Source organism: Lethenteron reissneri, chromosome 48, assembly GCF_015708825.2.
Source record: "Lethenteron reissneri isolate LAM-NWPU_2019-01 chromosome 48, ASM1570882v1, whole genome shotgun sequence".
In the NCBI taxonomy this organism is placed as follows: Eukaryota; Metazoa; Chordata; class Hyperoartia; order Petromyzontiformes; family Petromyzontidae; genus Lethenteron; species Lethenteron reissneri.
The window spans coordinates 4,632,978-4,654,503 of NC_083826.1; the positions used below are offsets into that span (position 1 = coordinate 4,632,978).

At 53.0% G+C, this 21,526-nt stretch overlaps 1 protein-coding gene across 1 annotated transcript in view; it reads right to left on the reverse strand.

Annotated features, from left to right (window-relative positions):
* The window catches only part of LOC133354707 (rab GTPase-activating protein 1-like), an 85,581-nt gene extending 75,666 nt beyond the window's left edge, over nucleotides 1-9,915 (reverse strand). The window contains exons 1-6 of the mRNA XM_061571760.1: nucleotides 9,620-9,915; nucleotides 6,915-7,185; nucleotides 5,303-5,561; nucleotides 4,008-4,182; nucleotides 2,759-2,943; nucleotides 2,261-2,371 (exon numbers count right to left, since the gene is read on the reverse strand). Of these exons, the coding sequence (XP_061427744.1) occupies nucleotides 2,261-2,371; nucleotides 2,759-2,943; nucleotides 4,008-4,182; nucleotides 5,303-5,561; nucleotides 6,915-7,185; nucleotides 9,620-9,754 (1,136 nt within the window). The 5' untranslated portion in view covers nucleotides 9,755-9,915. The remainder of the gene's footprint in view (nucleotides 1-2,260; nucleotides 2,372-2,758; nucleotides 2,944-4,007; nucleotides 4,183-5,302; nucleotides 5,562-6,914; nucleotides 7,186-9,619) is intronic.
* Nucleotides 9,916-21,526: the final 11,611 nt, after the last annotated feature.

Here is a 21,526-nt window from a genome sequence, read left to right on the forward strand (position 1 = left end):
GGAGGAGAGAGGAGGAGAGAGGAGGAGGAGGAGGGGGAGGAGCAGGAGGAATTGTCGCGATGAACCCTATTAACACCAATCTACTTGTTGTTGTTGTGTGGTTGATGTCGATGCAGACCAACAGCTACAATTTCACATTCAGCGGGCCAGGCCAGACCACCGCGTCAGGAGCAGCAGCCGAGTGCATCGCTGTGATGTCTCTCCTTCGTATTTGCAGATCGGAGCATTGCGTCCGTTATACGATGCACGGTCCGTTCTGGATGAGCCCAGTCGCGCACTGCTATAGAGTTTTATTTTATTTATTTTATTTATTCTTCCATTTGTGCCATCATCAGTTATCCGCATCTGCTGCCATGGTTCGTGCAGTGCTGGATGCGGTTGAGGGTGGACCATGAGCTCCGTGGAAGATCAAACGCCGAGGGATCTTCTGCGTCGGCGTCGTTCACAACGCCGACGTCAAAGTCGCCGGGTTCGAGTGTCCAGCACCAGCCACTGGTGGACAGCGCCATCTCGCGGTGACCACGTGGCACTGAGAGCCACGTGGTGAGCGAGTGGGTTGGTGAGCGTGTGAGTGGGTGGCTGTGTAAGTGAATTAACTAGTGTGTAAGTGAATGAACTAGTGGGTTAGTGAGCGTGTGAGTGGGTGGTTGTGCAAGTGAATGAACGAGTGGGTTAGTGAGCGTGTGAGTGGCTGTGTAGATGAATTAACGAGTGGGTTAGTGAGCGTGTGAGTGGGTGGTTGTGCAAGTGCATGAACGAGTGGGTTAGTGAGCGTGTGAGTGGCTGTGTAGATGAATTAACGAGTGGGTTAGTGAGCGTGTGAGTGAGTGGTTGTGTAAGTGAATGAACGAGTGGGTTAGTTAGCGTGTGAGTGAGTGGCTGTGTAAGTGAATGAACAAGTGGGTCAGTGAGCCTGTGAGTGGGTGGTTAGGTTAAGGAATGAGCGGGTGTACGAGCCGGTAAGTGAGTGGGTGAATGAGCAAGCATGTGAGTGGGTGGTTAAGTTAGTGAATGAGTGGATGAATGAGTGAGTTGGTGGTTACGTTAATGAATGAGCAGGTGAGAGAGTGGGTGAGTGAGTGAGCATGTGAGGGGGTCATTAGGTTAATGAATGAGTGGGCGGGAGAGCAAGTGAAGTGGGTGGTTGTGTAAATGAATGAATGAACAAGTGGGTTTTGAGCATGTGAGCTGGTGGTTATGTTAATGAACGAGCAGGTGAAAGAGTATGTGAGTATGTGAGCGTGTGAGTGCGTGGTCAGGTTACTGAGTGACCGGGTGAGTGCGCAGGTGAGTGATTGAGCATGTGAGTAGGTCATTAGGTTAATGAATGAGCGGGTGAGAGAGCGAGTGAGTGAGTGAGTGAGCGAGTGAGAGAGTGAGCGGGTGAGTGGGCGAGAGAGCGAGTGAATGGGTAAGTGGGCAAGGGAGCGAGTGAGTGGGTGAGTGTGCGAGTGAGCGAGTGAGTGGGTGAGCGAGTGAGTGGGTGAGTGAGTGAGCATGTGAGTGAATCATTCGGTTAATGAACGAGTGGGTGAGAGAGCAGGTGAGTGGGTGAATGAGCGAGTGGGTGAGTAAGCGAGTGAGTGAGTCGTTAGGTTAATGAACGAGCGGGTGAGAGAGCAGGTGAGTGGGTGAGTGAGCGAGTGGGTGAGTAAGCGAGTGAGTGGGTCGTTAGGTTAATGAACGAGCGGGTGAGAGAGCAGGTGAGCGGGTGAGTGAGCGAGTGGGTGAGTAAGCGAGTGAGTGGGTCGTTAGGTTAATGAACGAGCGGGTGAGAGAGCAGGTGAGCGGGTGAGTGAGCGGGTGGGTGAGTAAGCGAGTGAGTGGGTCGTTAGGTTAATGAACGAGCGGGTGAGTGAGCAGGTGAGTGGGTGAGTGAGCGAGTGGGTGAGTAAGCGAGTGAGTGGGTCGTTAGGTTAATGAACGAGCGAATGAGAGAGCAGGTGAGCGGGTGAGTGAGCGGGTGGGTGAGTAAGCGAGTGAGTGGGTCATTAGGTTAATGAACGAGTGGGTGAGAGAGCAGGTGAGTGGGTGAGTGAGCGGGTGGGTGAGTAAGCGAGTGAGTGGGTTGTTAGGTTAATGAACGAGCGAATGAGAGAGTGGGTGAATGGGTGAGCGAGCGGGTGAGTGAGTGAGCATGTGATTGGCGGGTGAGAGAGCAGGTGAGCGGGTGAGCGAGCGGGTGAGCGAGCGGGTGAGCGAGAGGGTGAGCGAGCGGGTGAGTGAGCGGGTGAGCGAGCGGGTGGCCGGGTGGAGCTACCGTTCGATGGTGAGCTCGCGACTGGATGCTTGGTTCACGTTCAGAACGAGTTTCTTCTCGACGCCCGAGCGCAGCTTGAAGTACTGCTTCTCCTTGTCCACGGGCACCGCGCTGCCGCACAAAAAAGACAAAGGTCCCCCGTGTAGACTTAACGGATGTGTGCTAGGGCAAGTGCTGTTACAGCGAGTAGCACCTATGAAGGCCGGCACGGCGCACGAGGGGGGGGTGGAGGAGTGGCCAACAGCAACCACGCCCGGCCGCCTTTGTCTCCCCAATGCTGACGCTTCATACACACTGTGCCAGGTACTCGTTTAAGGCCGAGTAAACCTAGGGGAGGCCCAGCACTGGTTATTCGCCAGCGGTGTTGGCCGCGAGCGGGAGTCGAACTCGGGTGGCTGGGTTTGTCGCGCTGCGCACGAACCACTGCACCACCGCTCGCCGCACACAAGGACGAAGACATGCACCCTCCATCATCATCACCGCCACCACCATCATCACCTGAAGTTCCCCTTCCCGTCATCCTCCCTGATCTCCATGGCGACGGTGAAGGTGAAGAGGTCGGGGTTGGGGGTGGAGGCCGTGAGTGCTGGACTGGAGCCTGGCCCCGACGATCCGGCTCCGGCTCCGCTGGGCCGGGCGCAAACCTCGAACGCCGCCGCGAAGCTGTGCAGTAGCCGGCTCACCTGCCGGGAGAACAAATGAGTGAGTGAGCGAGTGAGTGAGCGAGTGAGCGAGTGAGTGAACGCGTGAGTGGGTGAGTGCATGAGTGGGTGAGCGCGTGAGTGGGTGAGCAGCTGTGTGGGTGGGTGTGCAAGCGGATGAGTGAGCGGGTGTATGAGCGAGCGAGCGAGTGAGGGAGTGAGCGTGTGAGTGGGTGAGCGAGCAAGTGAGTGAGTGCGTGGGTGGGTGAGCGGGTGTGTGGATGAGCGCGTGAGTGAGTGAGCGCGTTAGTAGGTGAGCGAGCGAGCGAGTGAGTGAGTGCGTGGGTGGGTGAGCGGGTGTGTGGGTGAGCGCGTGAGTGGGTGAGCGCGTGAGCGCGAGTGGGTGAGCGCGTGAGTGAGTGAGTGAGTGAGTGAGCGAGTGAGTGAGTGAGTGCGTGGGTGGGTGAGCGGGTGGGTGTGCAAGCGGGTGAGTGAGCGGGTTTATGAGCGAGTGAGTGAGTGAGTGAGGCGTGAGCAGTTGTGCGAGAGGGTCTGTGAGAGGGTGTGCAAGTGAGCGAGCGAGTGGGTATGTGGGTGGGTGAGCGAGTGGGGAAGCAGGTGAGTGAGCGGGTGTGCGAGAGAATGTGCGATTGAGATAGTGAGTGAGCGAGTAAGCGGGTGAGTGAACGGGTGTGCGAGTGAGCGAGAGAGTGGGTGTGCGAGTGAGAGGGTGTGCGAGTTAGAGGGTGTGTGAGCGGGTGTGCGAGTGAGCGGGTGTGCGAGTGTGCGAATGTGCAAGTGAGTGGGTGTGCGAGTGAGTGAGCAAGTGGGTGTGTGAGTGAGCGAGCGACTGGGTGTGCGAGCTAGAGGGTATGTGAGCGGGTTTGCGAGCGAGTGAGTGGGTGTGTGAGTGAGCGAGCGAGTGGGTGTGTGAGTGAACGAGCGAGTGGGTGTGCGAGTGAGAGGGTGGGTGAGCGGATGTGCGACTGCGCGAGCGAGTGGGTGTGTGAGTGAGCGAACGACTGGGTGAGCGGGTGTGCGAGTGAGTGAGCGAGTGAGCGAGTGACTGGGTGTGCGAGTAAATCAGCGAGCGTGGGCGGAGTGACCTCGTGCGGCTCGGGGCAGCGAAAGACGTGGATACGGAAGATATCGGCGGCGTTGTGGCTCTCGGTGAAGCCGAAGCAGTCGCTCTCCTGGGTGGCGCGGTGGCCACGCACGCAGAACAGGATGCGCTGCACCGGGTAGCGGGCAATCTCCACACTGCTGTCAGCCTCCAGGATCCTGGGGACACGGGGACACGGAGACACGGAGACACGGGTGTCTCAAACACAGGGTGCCGTGACATCGACACACTGCTGGGTGGTTGGGTGGCTGAGTGAGTGGGTGGCAGAGTGAGTGGGTTGGTGAGTGAGTGGGTTGGTGAGTGGGTGGTTGGGTGGCTGAGTGAGTGGATTGGTGAGTGGGTGGTTGGGTGGCTGAGTGAGTGGGTTGGTTAGTGGGTGGTTGGGTGGCTGAGTGAGTGGGTGGTTGAGTGGCTGAGTGAGTGAGTTGTTGAGTGGGTGGTTGGGTGGCAGAGTGGCTGAGTGAGTGGGTTGTTGAGTGAGTGGGTTGTTGAGTGGGTGGTTGGGTGGCAGAGTGAGTGGGTTGGTGAGTGGGTGGTTGGTTGGGTGGCAGAGTGAGTGGGTGGTTCAGTGGGTGGCTGAGTGAGTGGATTGGTAAGTGGGTGGCTGGGTGGCTGAGTGAGTGGGTTGGTGAGTGGGTGATTGGGTGGCTGAGTGAGTGGGTTGGTGAGTGGGTGGCTGAGTGAGTCGGTTGGTGAGTGGGTGGCTGAGTGAGTCGGTTGGTGAGTGGGTGATTGGGTGGCTGAGTGAGTAGGTTGGTGAGTGGGTGGCTGAGTGAGTCGGTTGGTGAGTGGGTGGTTGGGTGGCTGAGTGAGTGGGTTGGTGAGTGGGTGATTGGGTGGCTGAGTGAGTAGGTTGGTGAGTGGGTGGCTGAGTGAGTCGGTTGGTGAGTGGGTGGTTGGGTGGCTGAGTGAGTGGGTTGGTGAGTGGGTGATTGGGTGGCTGAGTGAGTGGGTTGGTGAGTGGGTGGCTGAGTGAGTCGGTTGGTGAGTGGGTGGTTGGGTGGCTGAGTGAGTGGGTTGGTGAGTGGGTGGTTGGGTGGCTGAGTGAGTGGGTGGTTGGGTGGCTGAGTGAGTGGATTGGTGAATTGGTGAGTGGGTGGCTGAGTGAGTGGTTGGTTGGGTGGCTGAGTGAGTAGCTGAGTCAGTGGGTGGTTGGGCAAGTGAACATTAACGGCGGTGTCAGAGAATCCTTCGCCATCTTCTGCCACGCACCGCGATCCGACGCCACCCGACCACCACGAAAACATCACCACACGCACCGCACCGCACCGCCCTCACCGCACGGAGCCCCCGGAGGCGGTGGGCACGGCTAGCGCCACCTCCAGCGGCGCCAGGCACTGCTGGCGCAGGATCGCCGCCACGCGCAGCGCCTCCAGCTCGCTGCGCGGGGCGTCCACGCTGGCGCTGCCCAGGTAGGTGACGCGCGGGAACACCAGCAGCTCGGCGGCGCCGTCGCAATCCTCGCAGTCGTCGTCGCCGCGCAGCGACCGCGACGACCGCGACGACGTTGGCGACGCCGAGTCCGGCCCGCGGGGTCCTGGCGAAGGGCGGCACGGGGTGGCGAGAGGCAGCGGGGAGCGAGTTCTTGTTAGGACGCGGCACGCGGATTGGACGCGACCGAGCGAGTGAGAATGAGCAGTCGCGTCGTGGCGCGAGGCGTTGGGATGCTGCTGGATGCTTCTGGATGCTACCCAAGCGCGCTCCCCGGTCTCTGTGCAGCCTGCGTAGACATCTCGCGCGTTTTCGCGGACTGCGCTTTACCCCCTGTATTATATTTTATTTATTGTAATGCGAATGTTCCATGACGCGGTGTTCTTTAGGAACGCAACTACTTCATTTCCTGTTTTATATTCTGTGTTTATTTTTTCCGTGACTCCGCTCACCTATTCTCCCATCGGTCATTCGCTTTTATTGTAACTACAAAAAATAGATCTTCATACCTCATCTTGATTCCTCCTCCGCTCTAAATAAAGATTCTGATTATCGGCGGTAAAATTTTACCGCCCAGATTTCTTGCCTAGGGGCGAACCGTCAACTAGATTTGCTCGTTCTCCCGGTGAGGCGAGCGGCAAACGGCAACCGCGGCCTTTACCGTGAGGCTCCGTTCTCACCGGATCACCAGCCCCCACGTACGGGGAGGTGCCCGCGAGGTTACCCGGGTCGTTACGGATGGAGACACACGCGGACTGTCCTCTAAACGCGGACAGCGGTTGCGTTTCCCGAAGAACACGGCGTTACGGAAAAACCGCGTTGCTGTACGTAACACGGGTTAGAGCGCAGTCCGCAATAACACGCGAGATGCCTATGCAGGCGCGCACGTGGGTAGCGTTTAGAAGCATCCAGCAGCATCCCGACGCTTTGCGTGACGACGAGGCTACGCCGAGGCGGCCGTGACGCGACCGCTCATTCCCAGTCGCACTGCGACGTAGTTCCGTTCGCTCGGTCGCGTACAATTCGCGTTCCACGTTAGAACAAACACGCGCTCCCCAATACGTTCATCACCGCGTTATGAATCCAACTGGCGTGGTGACAACAACACGCAGCGACACAGAAGAGCGGACTGTATCAGCTGACGCCCGCATGCTCAATTGTTATTCTTGTTACACTTCCTCTTCGGTGATATGATGAACGCGCCGTTTTCGTTGTTGTCGTCGCCTTCGTCATCGTCATTGTTATCATTGTTGTCGTTTCCACCGCCGTCATCGTCATTCTTGTCATCGTCATCATCATCATCGCCGCCGTCGTCATCATTCTTGTCATCGTCGTCGCCATCATCATCGCCGTCGTCGTCATTGTTGTCATCGTCGTCATCATCATCACCGCCGTCGTCATCATTGTCATCATCATCGCCGCCGTCGTCATCGCCGCCGCAGTCGTCGCGTGCACCCACCCTCCTTGGAGCAGCGGGGGTTGTTGGCCACCGTCTGCGAGTCGCTCATCTCGCCGTCCGTCCGCTCCGCCATCACCGACGCTCCTTCGGCCTCCGCTGAGCCCCCGGCGCCAGCGGCCTCCGCTGAGCGGGGATCTCCCCTCGTCGTCGCTTCCCCCTCCTCCCCCTCCTGCTCATCATCGTCATCGGCCTCCTCCTCGTCCTGGGCGCAATCGCTCAGCATGGCCGCCAGCTGCTCCTGCAGGGCGCTCTCATTGCCGGCGCCCGGGATCTGTGGCGGATGGCAATGCCCCTCACGCTCATACGCCTTTGTATTTTACATAAAAATACACGTGACATTATATGACATATCTATCTACTTATATCATATTATACATACAACATTATATTACATATCTATTTACTTATCTGTTCATTTATATCCGTGTTTATTTATTTACTCCCGGTCCATTTATTTATTTAATGTCGGAGAGCAAGTCCACAGTTTGTGGACTCAGATTGTAAATGTTGTGGATTTGCTGTCCAACACGCCGGTAGTGCTGTGTCAGTCACCAATTGGCCACGTTCTGTTGACGCCACACAGCCTCACTCATTGGCTGTGTCGGGTGGTGGCGGGTTTAACGACACGTTCGCATTTACGTGATCTAACTTCAATAAAAACCTATGCTATGGATCATATTGGTCGCGAATGCCCACATGCTAAACTTTAAAAGTGATCAATTTGGTGTTTGAACATCTCAACACCTCCTGTTTCATTGCCAGAAAGGGTGAAACATTTTCTTATTCTTCACCACTCCGTAGTGACCTGCAGCGTGGCGGTGGTGGCGGCGATGATGGTAGTGGTGGCGGCGGTGGTGGTGGCGGCGGTGGTGGTGGCGGCGGCGGTGGTGGTGGTGGTGGCGGTGGCGCTAGTGGATGCGGCAGTGGTGGTGATGGTGGCGGTGATGGTGGCGGCGGTGGTGGCGGCGGCGGTGGTGGCGGTGATGGTGGCGGCGGTGGTGGCGGTGGTGGTGGCGGCGATGGTGGTGGCGATGGTGGTAGTGGTGGCGGTGGTGATGGTGGTGATGGTGGCGGTGGTTGAACGCGGTGCCGGTTGAGAATAAACGGTCAGGTCCGGTCCTCAACACGAGGCAAGCCCAGAGTTGAGACACACGTCGTCAAGTCTTGCCACCCCCTGCGACCCCCCCCCCCCCACCTTGCCCCCCCCCCCCCCCCCCCCCCCACTTCTCATCCCACCACTCTCAGCCAAGCGCCTTTACTCCACACGCCGCCGCAGCCTCACGCAGCGCCAACGCAAAGCCGGCCCGACCCATCACCACCACCCCCCCCCCCCCCAAACCACCCACTCGGGATTGCAACAAAATCTCACCGTGGGACCGGCACGGGGCAGACGCCTCGGGAGGGGGGGCCCGGGTAACGCACCCCCCCCCCACAACACCTCTTGCCCCCACCCCCCCTGGTTCTGCGCCCACCCCCCCTGCCCCCCCCCCCCTCTCGTTTTTGCAAATCCGGCGAGCGCGCCACCGGTGACTCAATGCGCGGCCGCAGTATTGCCGCACCTTCCCGTAATCATCTGGCCGACCACCACCATCATCATCCTCACCGTACGGCGGTGGTGCAATACAGACATTCTGAAACGGCGGTGTTGCTACTCATTCATTGTAACGCCGATGATTATCAGTGTTATGCAAAGTCTATTCGCAAAAGCCCCACGTGCCCGTGCGTGGACTAAACAAAGATAAAGCTCCCCGCGTATCCACTCCATCGACCGCGTGTTGCCTGTAACAGGCTGTTGGGGCGAGTGCTGTTAGCGAGCAGCACCTGTGAAGGCCGGCACGGCACACGAGGGGGTGGTTGGCCAGCACCACGCCCGGCCGCCTTTGTCTCCCCAGTGCCGATGCTTTATACGCACCGCACCAAGTACACATTTGTAAGGCTGAGTCGATCTCGGGGGAGGCCCAGGACCGGTTCAGTTATTCACTGTGCCGTGCTGTGCCCCCCCCTCGCCGTGCCCCCCTGCCGTGCCCCCCCTGCCGTGCCCCCCCTGCCGTGCCCCCTGCCATGCCTCCTGCCGTGCCCCCCCTGGCATGCCCCCCCCCTGCCGTGCCCCCCCCCCTGCCGTGCCCCCCCCCCACCCCCCCCTGCCCCGTGTTTGCCCACCGTGATGGCGACGGGAGAGAGTGCGCGTGTGCACGCTTTGTCCCGGCTCTGTTTGCCAGCAACCCCCGCCTCGTACAGTGTCTCCCTTTGTGAGCCACCGGCGGCGTTCGCACGCCATGCGCGACCCCTCCCCTCCCTCCCGGGTCAGCGGGTCAACCGCAAAACGAGCGGATCGGACGGCAGAGGCCCCGACACCGCCGGCCCACCACTGAGAAAGCCGGGTTACCACCGCTGAGAAGGCCGGGTAACCACCGCTGCCGCCGGTGACGGCGATGTTGTACGCGTGCGTGAGGCACGGAGAACCGCTCTCGGCACCGTACGTAGCCAGCCGCGCCAATTGGAGGTGCGGGGGACGGACGATAAACTAAACGCAGGGCTCCGGTGGGCCTTCTAATAACTGACGGAAGAGCATTCCAGACGGCCGCAGAAGCGCGTCTGAAAGTGTCGCGCAATGCGCTGACCGCCTGCTGCGAGGATGACCGGAGTTCGCGTGATGACGATGATGACGATGAAGATGACGATGAAGATGACGATGATGAGGTCACCTTGAGGCCCGTGCCGTCGCTGCCGGGGGGTGGCGCGGCGGGGCTGCCCGGCACGAGGACGAAGTCCTCCGAGTTGGGGGTGGACACCGAGTCCGACGAGCAGCTCACCTTCCTCGCCCCGGCCACCTCCGCCATCGTCCACCACGCTCGCTCACCAAACCGCACGCCAACTTGCTCACCCACCGGCTCCCTCGCCCGCTCACTCACCAAACCGCACGCTCGCTCGCTCGCTCGCCAGACCGCTCGCCAACTTGTTCACCCACCAGCTCGCTCGCCCGCTCGACCACCCACTTCAGTCGTTCAGTCGCTCGTCCGCCAGCTCACCCACGCTCGCTCGCCCACCTGCCCGCTCAACAGCTAATGCATCCGCTCACCCGCCCAACTGCCCCCCTCGCTCGCTCACCCACCTACCCGTCCCGCTCACTCATCGACTCGCTCAACCACTCACTCGCTCACCCCCTCACCCGCCCACTCGCCCACCCACTCACGTTCAGGCAATCGCTCACCCACTCATCTACACGCCGGGCCCCTCGCCAACTCGCCCGCTCATCCACTCGCTCACCCCCTGGCTGATGCCCCGCCAATGCTGTGGACACAAACAAGACGAGGCAACGGTCAGGTTACACTTTCATGAGATGCCGACCACACTTGCATTGCTATCCTGAACAGACATGGCCACGATATCCGACCACGTGGTTCACGGGCAGAGCAAGCAAGCGGCTCGCAATCTGCACGTTTCAAGTTCATGTCCTGGTTTTTTTTTTGGGAGGGGGTTGACTCAACCCATCATCGCTCCCTCCAGGGTCGATAAAATCAGTACCACTTAGCGAGGAATTCAACAGCGGTTTTACCTATGGATAGACTCGGCTCCCGCCGTAGGAACTAGGAATTTCCACCACAGGCTATGGGCACAGATGGCTCAATGCTCGTTTAAGCAGCAGCAAGTCAAACGGAATGATGATGATGATGATAATTACAATAACAACATTTATTTGCCCACAAAAGCCTCACCGAGTCTCAAGACTCTTTGACAGGAGGGCCCTGCCACGACGCGCCATTAGCCCAATGCCATTTCGAGTTGAGGCTTAGCTATCAATACGTGTGTCACTCCTCTCCTAGGGGAGGGGGGGGGGGGCTCCCCGCGCCATGTGGGTCCTGGTGGGGGCTGTTTGACCATACTTCACCAACTGGCGACGGCGGGGCGTGTAGACGTGGGGGCATAGAGGCAGGAGTAGCGTAGGGCGATGGCAAATTGCTGCACCCAACCACCACGTGGGGATGCATCCAAAAGTTACACAACGCGTGACTAGGAATCCATTTGAAAATCGCGCAAAAGAGCAAAGCGAGCCCCCGTCTTGTCAGAGAACGACCCGCGCGGAAGCGGATATCACAGAGATACATCCGAGACACCTTCTATAATTGACCTCTGATCCATGCAATAGCGGCGAGCAGCACTTTCTTAGCCGCTGCTGCAGAAGCTGACGCTGGGCGCACGGCAAACTCAGAGCGGTATATTACTGGTAGGAACCACCTGGTTCCACCAGCCCACAGGGGATTATTGTGTCCGTCCGTCCGTCATGCATCCAAAAATGGGAGGGGTGGGGCTGGGTGGAGAGGGGAGGGTGGGGAGGGGCTGGGTGGGGAGGGTGTTGGCTGGGTGGGGGGTGGGAGGGGTGGGGCTGGGTGGGGAGAGGCTGCTCACCCCGTGGTGCCCTTATAAAACTCAACGTTTAACCTACTCACGCCGGCTTGTGCCCGCCCTCACAGTCGGCCATATTTGCGGAATACACCACGCCGCCGTTGACCCTGGCCATTGACCGAGCAACCCAACGTTTCTACCAGCTCCCTCCGCAGCAGGAATGTGTTTTAATTCTTGAGAACCGCAGCTTAGTCAAAATTTCCAGCGCGAACGCGACATGCCTCCCACGACAATAGTTGTTCTTGTGCGGTCATTGGTGGCCTGGTGCCGAGGCCATCAACACAGGGCAGCTGACATCCGCAAAGCAGCGTCTATGTCACGGTCATCGTGTGCATTTCTATTAACCTACCCAAGCATTCATCGTTGTACAATTTTAAATCACGTCCTGACCTGAACAAACGCGTATGCAGCAACATTATATGTATGTCTCTCCTTGGTTCTTTCGGTAAAGTCACGTAGAAGGGAAATAATGAAATAATAAAAATAAAACATAATAAAATTATTCTCACGACGTTTCGGCCACAACGCAAGCAGCCGTCCTCAGGTGAAGAACAGGTCTGTCGGAAAGACAGTGTCTGAATTCAGAAGAACAGGTCTGTCGGAGAGACAGCGTCTGAATTCAGACGCTGTCTTTCCGACAGACCTGTTCTTCACCTGAGGACGGCTGCTTGCGTTGTGGCCGAAACGTCGTGAGAATTATTTTATTATGTTTCATTTTTATTATTTTATTATTTCCCTTCTACGTGACTTTACCGAAAGAACCAAGAAGCAGATGTACTCTTAGTGCTGCGAGTGTGTACACGCGAATGGTAAACGTCTTTCGCACCGTACGTAGCCAACCCTGCCAATCGGAGGTGTGGGTGGATCGTGAGAAGGGGGTGGTACGGACACGCTGACAGCTCTCCCTTGTTTTCCTTTTGCAGAGCAACAGCGGCTTTCCCTACTTGTACACTTTAAGCAAATGTATCACGGCCAGAGCTAAAACCGAACCCGTGCTCTCTCAGCGCCCCTGACCCCTGAACCACCTCGGGACTTCCTCCCTCTCTTCTTTATTTGTCATCTTGCGGCCAATGTCAACACAGGCGCCCCTTTAGTTTCTTTACAAATGAAACAATTTTTGTTGTTTACTTACTTACCAGGTAAGGCCCACCGAGCTACGAGCTTCTTCTTTATTTCATCAGCGAATCTGGCCACAAATGACAGCTCAACGAAGTGGCCTTGTCACGTGGAAGTAGTTCATCGCAGCCAAATGCTCTTCAATAATTAACAGCAAATAATCGACAACGCCCCGTGGAAGGAGGGAAGGGAAGGGGGAAAAAATCGCCCGTCGACTCTTAACTTGCTAATCGCGATTTTGAAAAAGTGAATTTTTTCCACTGCCTCTGTTTGCCGCCGCCGCCACCATGAACGACGAACCCGCGTCCGTGGCAGAAAGCGTGAACAAAACAAACAAACACACAACAACAACGACAACGATGAACATGACAGTGGGGCGAGCGAGCGAAGCAGAATAAGAAATATATATTCTTGGTTCTTTTGCTGTGGATTTCACACACCTGATGACGATTGCTTGTGTTGCAGTCGAAACGTCGTGAGAATTTTTATTGTTTTATATTTTCATTATTTTATTATTTCCCTTCTACGTGACTTTACCGAAAGAACCAAGAATATGAATCCGTGCAGTCACGAAAGCTTCAAATAAAAATTCTGAATAAGAGAGTCAATGAAGACGTCCCTCTGGCAGGAGACGCAGAAAGGGAGTGAGAGAGCGAGGAGAGACAGGGGGACGGGCAGGATGTGGAGAAACAGATCCGCGCCCCGTGGCAGCTCATGTGCGAGATGAGATGTGCCAACCCTCATCCTGCTGCCACAAGCGGGTGCGTGTCTGTGATAGCAACAACCCCACAAGTGCCATCAACTCCACACGTGCCATCAACTCCACACGTGTCACAAGGACACACGTGCCATCAACACCACAAGTGCCACCAACGCCACACGTGCCACCAACTCCACACGTGTCACAAGGCCAAGTTCTCATCCTTGCATTAGAATATATAGAGCAGTTCATATATTGATGGTATCTTGTGGTAATGCTCACATGTTTTAAATCTATTACACAGTGAATATTGAACTGAAGCTTCACTTTGAAAAATTAAATCTCGAATCAAATCGCAATCGCAATATCTGTCCAAAAAAAAAAATCGAAATTCGATATTTTCCCCAAATCGTTCAGCCCTACCACGAACGCCACACGGTGCCACAACTCAAATACTCCCTACAGAGGGTCTCTCTTCAGCTGCTTCTAGTGGAGCAGTGGCATGGGCAAGCAATTGCGGGGATGTGCCTCTACCCCCGCCCATCATTCACACCCTATGCAGCAGCAGCAGCACGACGCGTTATTTGCACGGTGAAACGTTAAACAGACTTCCCGAACCACAAATACAGCTGCAGAGTAGTTGTTGTTATGACTTTGTTTTGTTTTTCTTGCAAAGGCGAGATAACACGCAGATCCGGCGTTAACCAAAACACTTCCCTACTAACCATTGCTCAGCAAAACACACACACACAAAAATATCACTCACGCTTTTTTTTGTTTTTAACTCCCCGGCATTCAGTCAACAACAAAAACACCACGAGTTCGAGTCACGGCCAACATGAGTGGCGATTATCCGAACCAGTCCAGGGACTCCCCTAGGTCAACTCGGTCTCAAATGGGTATCTGGGCGGCCAATCACGTGGAGGAAAGACAAGAAGCCCCAAAGCGGACTCAACAACAGGATTCGGAAATCGCTTGCTGCCGTTGGGTTAGGCCACGTGACAGAGAATGACGGGGCCAGATTTGTGCGTCGTAAACCAAAACTAAATTCATAATCAATAATTGCATCCAGCATCATCGGGCAATTCGCCAGAATGGCGAATTTCCCGATGATGCTGGATGCAATTACCAGCGAAACGTCGTACTCAAATTGTAAATGTTGTGGTTTCACGCTTCAACACACCGGTGGGCTAAAGCAGTGAACTATTTGTCTTTTGTCAACGTGACACTTTTTTACTGATTGGCCGTGTCGGGTGGTGGAGGGTTACGACACATTTATAAATAACGCGATCTAAACCCAAAACGTTGATTATGAATAATATTGGTCGTGAAAGCCTCCCTCGTGTTAAACTGACCAAAACTAAATATTAAAAATTGTCGTCTGGTGGTGGTCGGTGGTGGCAGGGCTTCACGACACAAACTTAGCCAGATCGTTCTAGATTTGAAGTTTTCGTGACTGCAAGGGGGTCCATACTCTTTGTTTTTTTCGGTAAAGTCACGTAGGTAAAAAAAGAAAATATAAAAAATCACGACGTTTCGGAGGCAACACAAGCTTCAGTCTTCAGGTGGAACCATCACAGCAAAATCACTGTATCAATGATACAGTAATTGTTTAATTTTTATTTTATTTTTTTACCTACCTGACTTTACCGAAAAAACCAAAGAGTATTAGCCAGATCGGTTTCCGCGTGGCCTGACCCATTTACAGTCAAATGAAGGATCGTCAACGTTGCCTTTGGAGACCTACAGGTGATATACCTAAGGGGGCAATCTTCTTGGTTCTTTCGGTAAAGTCACGTAGAAGGGAAGTAATAAAATAATAAAAATAAAACATAATAAAATAAAATATTATTATAATACAAATAAAACATAATAAAATAATATCGAAATTTAAGGGGGCAATGTTTACACCACGCGGTTCAGAAACACGGGGCCATTCGCGGCAAATGTAGAACGCTCACTGAATGAAAAGTTCGCGAAGAAGAAACTCGGCGAGATGCATGCCTTGGCATTACATCGAGAGCCAGAGATAGGAGCACGTAGATTTCGAAAACGCACGCAGGTCAATGACATCATCTAAGCTGTTAATAACAACACAACTATAATTGGCCTTGGGCAGGACGCGTCACGCCGAGAAGGGATGGCGGTGCGATGGTCGAGACCGATGACGGAGTGGAACCCAAGGGATGGGACGCGTTGTGAAACGATGCCCATGGAGGAGAGGGAGCGCGGCGATCAGGAGGTTGTGGGTTCGAACACGACCCTGACGCCTGCTGCTGTATATTTGGAGTTTGCGTGTCTCTCTCTCTCATCATCATCATCATCACCGTGGCTAGGAGATGTTAACTACCTCGCCTGGTATACAGGAGGTCGTGGGTTCGATCCCGACCCTGACGCCTGCTGTATATTTGGAGTTTGTGTGTCTCTCTCTTTCGTCATCATAACGATGGTTAGGAGATGTTAACTGCCTCGCCTGATGTACAGGAGGTCGGGGATTCGATCCCGACCCTGACGCCTGCTGTATATTTGGGGTTTGCGTGTCTCTCTCTGTGATCGCGTGTATTTCTCTCCAGGGTTTCCCCCTCCACATTTAGAATCAACTTACGAATTTTCGACTTACGAATTTTCGACTTACGAACTTTCTGAGATACGAACAAACCTGTCCGGATGTCCAGCTGCCTGTTCGGACCGAGAGTCGTCAGTGCAATAGACCGCGGTGGTTGTTCGATGCCATTACCCAGCATTCCCTGCATTGCTGCCTGGGCCACCGCCAAATGTCTGTTGCTGTGTTGTCGATGTGCGGTTCATAATGAGCATCTCTCTGCTGTTCGCGAACATGAAGCTATTGCCTGTTACAAGTTGATTCATGAAGATAAGAAGAGAGCAACTGTGACGACATCTCTTGGTAAGGGTCTCAAGAGAGTAGAGAGGAAACACGAGCATCAAAGATAATTAGTATCTACATCTGCAGAACGTGAAGAACCAGTGGCATCTACATCTGCAGAACGTGAAGAACCAGTGGCATCTACATCTGCAGAACGTGAAGAACCAGTGACATCTACATCTGCGGAACGCGAAGAACCAGTGGTATCTACATCTGCAGAACGTGAAGAACCAGTGGTATCTACATCTGCAGAACATGAAGAACCAGTGGCATCTACATCTGCAGAACGTGAAGAGCCAGTGGCATCTACATCTACAGAACGTGAAGAACCAGTGACATCTACATCTGCAGAACGCGAAGAACCAGTGATATCTACATCTGCAGAACGTGAAGAACCAGTGGTATCTACCTCTGCAAAACGTGAAGAACCAGTGGCATCTACATCTACAGAACGTGAAGAACCAGTGGCATCTACATCTGCAGAACGTGAAAAACCGGTGGCATCTACATCTGCAGAACATGAAGAATCAATGGCATCTACATCTACAGAACGTGAAGAACCAAAGGCATCTACATCTGCAGAACATGAAGAACCAGCGGCATCTACATCTACAGAACGTGAAGAACCAGTGGCATCTACATCTACAGAACGTGAAGAACCAGTGGCATCTACATCTACAGAACGTGAAGAACCAGTGGCATCTACATCTGTAGAACGTGAAGAACCAGTGGCATCTACATCTACAGAACGTGAAGAACCAGTGGCATCTACATCTACAGAACGTGAAGAACCAGTGGCATCTACATCTACATCTGCAGAACATGAAGAACCAGTGGCATCTACATCTGCAGAACATGAAGAACCAGTGGCATCTACATCTGCAGAACGTGAGGAACCAAGGGCATCTACATCTGCAGAACGTGAAGAACCAGTGGCATCTACATCTGCAGATCGTGAAGAACCAGTGGCATCTACATCTGCAGATCGTGAAGAACCAGTGGCATCTACATCTGCAGAACGTGAAGAACCAGTGGCATCTACATCTACAGAACGTGAAGAACCAGTGGCATCTACATCTGCAGAACGTGAGGAACCAGTGGCATCTACATCTGCAGAACGTGAGGAACCAGTGGCATCTACATCTGCAGAACGTGAAGAACCAGCGGCATCTACGGCTGCAGGAGATTATACAACTTTTAAAGCCATTCCCGTGTTCAGTATACACGACGTACATGTTTGGAATCGACTTACGAACATATCTCTGGAACTCGTTCGTAAGTAGAGGAGTCGTTGTATAGCTCAGTGGGCCTTACCTGCTCAAATAAAAAATGTGTTTATGATTGAGTATAGCTCCGCCCACTTCTCATGTAGCTCCGCCCACTGCCCAGGTAGCCCCGCCCACTGCTCAGGTAGCCCCGCTCACTGTTCAGGTCTCTGGGGGCGATTCTCGGACATTGCCACCGAGATTGTCCCCACCCACGGTGGTTGAAACCGCATTATAATTATTCAAAAGAGTGTGTGCCAACACCAATCATCGCGCGTACGCGTCTAGGAGTTCCGTGTGTGTGCGTGTATAAGGAAATACAGTAGGGCACAATGCGCCTTACCTTAAACGCATGCAGCCTTCCTGTTACATGGCAGCCGCTTTACATACCCCCAAATGATGATGGCGTTGTTGATGCCGAAAGTTTGCACAATCCAATCGATGACGACGACGACGACGATGATGGTGATGATGGCTAAAGGTGCATTCTTAAAACTTAAAACAGGTGATGCTGCTGCTGCTGCTGTTGCTGCTGTTGATGATAAATCCAACCCCTGCATCATTAACAATTCTCACAGAAGACTATGACGGTGATGGTGATGATGATGGCTGAAGGTGCATCGTTAAGACTTAAAACAGGTGATGCTGCTGCTGATGATGATGATGATGCTTATGAATCCGAACCCTGCATCATTAACAACTCATTAACAAGTCTCACAGAAGACTATGACGATGATGATGATGATGATGACGACGTTGCTGGCCGGTTCACCTACAGCACCGTCTCGTCATTATCACTTACACTCGAGGGTGACGGTGATCGTGGTGATGTCTTGCTGTCGCCTCGACAGCCGCCACACACACGCACGCGCGCGCTCGTGTTCTCCCCCTGAGCTCGGCTGTAATCGCGCCCGAGGAAGCTGAGCTCGCGCCCAGCCGCGCTGTTTACATGCCGACGTCACAATACACACACCCAGTCCTGAACACGTGGGCAGGAGGATTTTCCGCAAACACCACCTTGCTCCACTCGCTTTTAATTTTATTTTAATTTTTTTTGACGATCAGAGGAAACAAGAAGATGCTCGGTGTAGTCGGCACTTTGCTTCGTTCATCATTTCGGGGTTCATCTTTTTGGTTCTTTCGGTAAAGTCACGTGACTTTACCGAAAGAACCAAGAAGATGAATCCCTGCAGTCACGAAAGCTTTAAATCAAAACATTTCGGGGTTTTTTTGTTGTTTTTTCAATGCTTGGCTTTCACAAAAGTTTCCACGCTCTGCTCCTCATTCTTACCCCCCTCTCTCTACCCTCCCCCCCCTCTCTAGAGAGTAAATCCACAACATACTGTGCATATACAAACTAACCCACATGCACAACTTGCTTTTAATTCGTTTTTTTTTGTTAACTCCATAACAGAAGGTTTTTGGGTTAGATCGCGTATCTAACCGATGTAACCCACAAACCTCTATTGTGGATGATATTGGTCGCGAAAGCCTACGCGTTGAACTGGTTTTTTTTACCGTATAGAATTGTTAACTTTTTTCATGTTGAAGGATGTGACGGCGATTTGGCTCGCAGATTCATATCTGACTATATTCTTAGGTTTTTTCGGTAAAGTCACGTAGGTAAAAACATTAAAAAGTAAAATAAAATAAAAATCACGACGTTTCGGAGGCAACACAAGCTTCCGTCTTCAGGTGGTACCGTCACAGCCACGACAGCTGTATCAAGTAAATGAGAGATTGCAGGAGCTACCACTGCGTTTATATAATGGTTGGAGAAGGTGGTGGGGCAAGGGCCGCATACTGCTGTGAATGTCCACGCGATGGTAAGCCACTGCGGTGAGCTACCATTTGTGGCCAGGTCGCTTCTGAAAAACACATTCCTGCGGAGGGAGCTGGTAAGAACGTCGGGTTGCTCGGTCAATGGCCAGGGTCAACGGCGGCATGGTGTATTCCGCAAATATGGCCGACTGTGAGGGCAGGCACAAGCCGGCGTGAGTAGGTTAAACGTTGAGTTTTATAAGGGCACCACGGGGTGACCAGCCCCTCCCCACCCAGCCCCTCCCTCCCCACTCATCCCCTCCCTGAACGACGGACGGACGGACACAATAATCCCCTGTGGGCTGGTGTAACCAGGAAGTTCCTACCAGTATCACTCTGAGATTTGTGCCAGAAAGACGCCACACGTTTAATAACCCAAAAGTAAACTGACTTGACACTGCGAAGTAGAGAGCGCGTATAATATCACGATTCAATGCACGCGCAGTGTTACTTGGGGTTGTAGTGTGCCGTGAAAAAAAAAAAATTACCTATCTGTACAATATTCCTCCTGTACAGCCATGGACAAAGAGTATACCCATTGTCTCCAGTTAAAGTGGGAGCTTTCCTTTTCGAGCAAAGACGGTCAATGCTACATACTCTTTGGTTTTTTTTATCCTTTATATTAAGTTCGCTTGCGTGCTTGCTTACGACCGTGCAAACCTTTCGGTCGTTTTTTAACCCACTTCCCGTGATCCAATCGAGCTGACATTTTGCACACGGACTCGTTGTGCGAGACAATTAATGTTCGTGAAATTTTTTTTCCAAAATGTTACACTGTTTAGGGAAAACAAATTAAATATTTTATTACCAATTGTTTAATACTGCAGACAATCATCTGACCCATAGGTGGCAGCCATCTCAAGCCAGAGGACGAGAGGATATAAAGGATTTAGAGTGAAAAACTTTATTTTTACGGGTTATATTTTCGGTTAAAGTCACGTAGGTAAAAAATAAAATAAATGAAAACAACTAAATTAAATCACGACGTTTCGGAGGCAACACAAGCTTCAGCCAATACTGCATCGCACGCTTTCAGGTGCGCTTCTGCGGCCGTCTGGAACGCTCTTCCTTCCGATACGAGCAAGCCACCAAGAGCTATGCACTCACATCTAAATTGAAAACTTATTAAATCCTTTATATTAAGTTCGCTTGCTTGCTTGCTTAGGACCGTGCACATCTTTCGGTCGTTTTTTAACCCACTTCCCGTGATCCAATCGAGCTGACATTTTGCGCACAGACTCGTTGTGCGTGACAATTTATTTTCGTGAAATTTTTTTTCCAAAATTTTACACTGTTTAGGGAAAATGTTTTAAATATTTATTTACCAATTGGTTAATGCTGGCACACAATCATCTGACCCATAGGTGGCAGCCATCTCAAGCCAGAGGACGAGAGGACTCTAGCCACCCCGATGCCACGCATATAAAGGATTTATAGTGAAAAACTTTGATTTTACGGGTTTACTTATTTCTCCTTCTCCCCGCACCTCCGCAAGTAGAACCCAGAGGGTTGCCTGAATGATTAAATCGCCCGTGCGACACGGCAGTTGAAAGAATGACGCAGGTGTCTTTGTGGGGGGTTCGTTTGTTTGTCAAACTCCCCTCCCACCTCGCACCTCTGCCTCCACCCAGCAGGACAAACGGGTACAACACGCAGGTAAGTTGATCCGGTGGGGCAGGTCGCGTCTGGTAGAATTGCAGCGGAATAGCATGCGGCTCTTTGGTTTCACCGTCGCGGGCAAAGATGTTGAATTTTTTTTTTCAAAACTGAAATCTTAAAAGTTATTTAACGTTAAATAAAAATTGGTTATGGAAATTTCTCGGCGACAACGAAATGCACTTTCAAACTGTGTTGTTAAAGAAGGGGTAAATAAATGCAATTCACGAAGTTGATTGCTTCTAATTAAATTTCGATTTAAAGCTTTCGTGACTGCAGGGATTCATCTTGGTTCTTTCGGTAAAAGCACGTAGAAGGGAAATAATAAAATAATAAAAAAAAATTATGCTTTCTTTTTATTATTTTATTATTTCCCTTCTACGTGACTTTACCGAAAGAACCAAGAAGATGCTTCTAATTCGGTTTTTTTAAGTCGGAATGCGTTCGTCATCTGCTGCTGTACCCGCTGCCGTGTTTGTGTACAAATGGCACTGCGCGTGTGGTCAAATCCAGAATCTAAAAACAAATGTCTCTACATCGTCTTCTTCTTCTTTGAAATGTTGCTGGCGGTGGGCGAGAGTGTGGAATTGTTGAGATCAACCCCCCTCCCCGACAGCTCCCTCTAGTGTGATGCCACTAACATCGCTCTCTCACCAGCAGTCCTTCGGCCGGCAATTGCAGGGCCTGCACCTTTGACCTCAAGATAAACACGCGGTTTACCGGGGCAATGTAAAATGTAAGACGACTAATAGATGGTCATGATTTC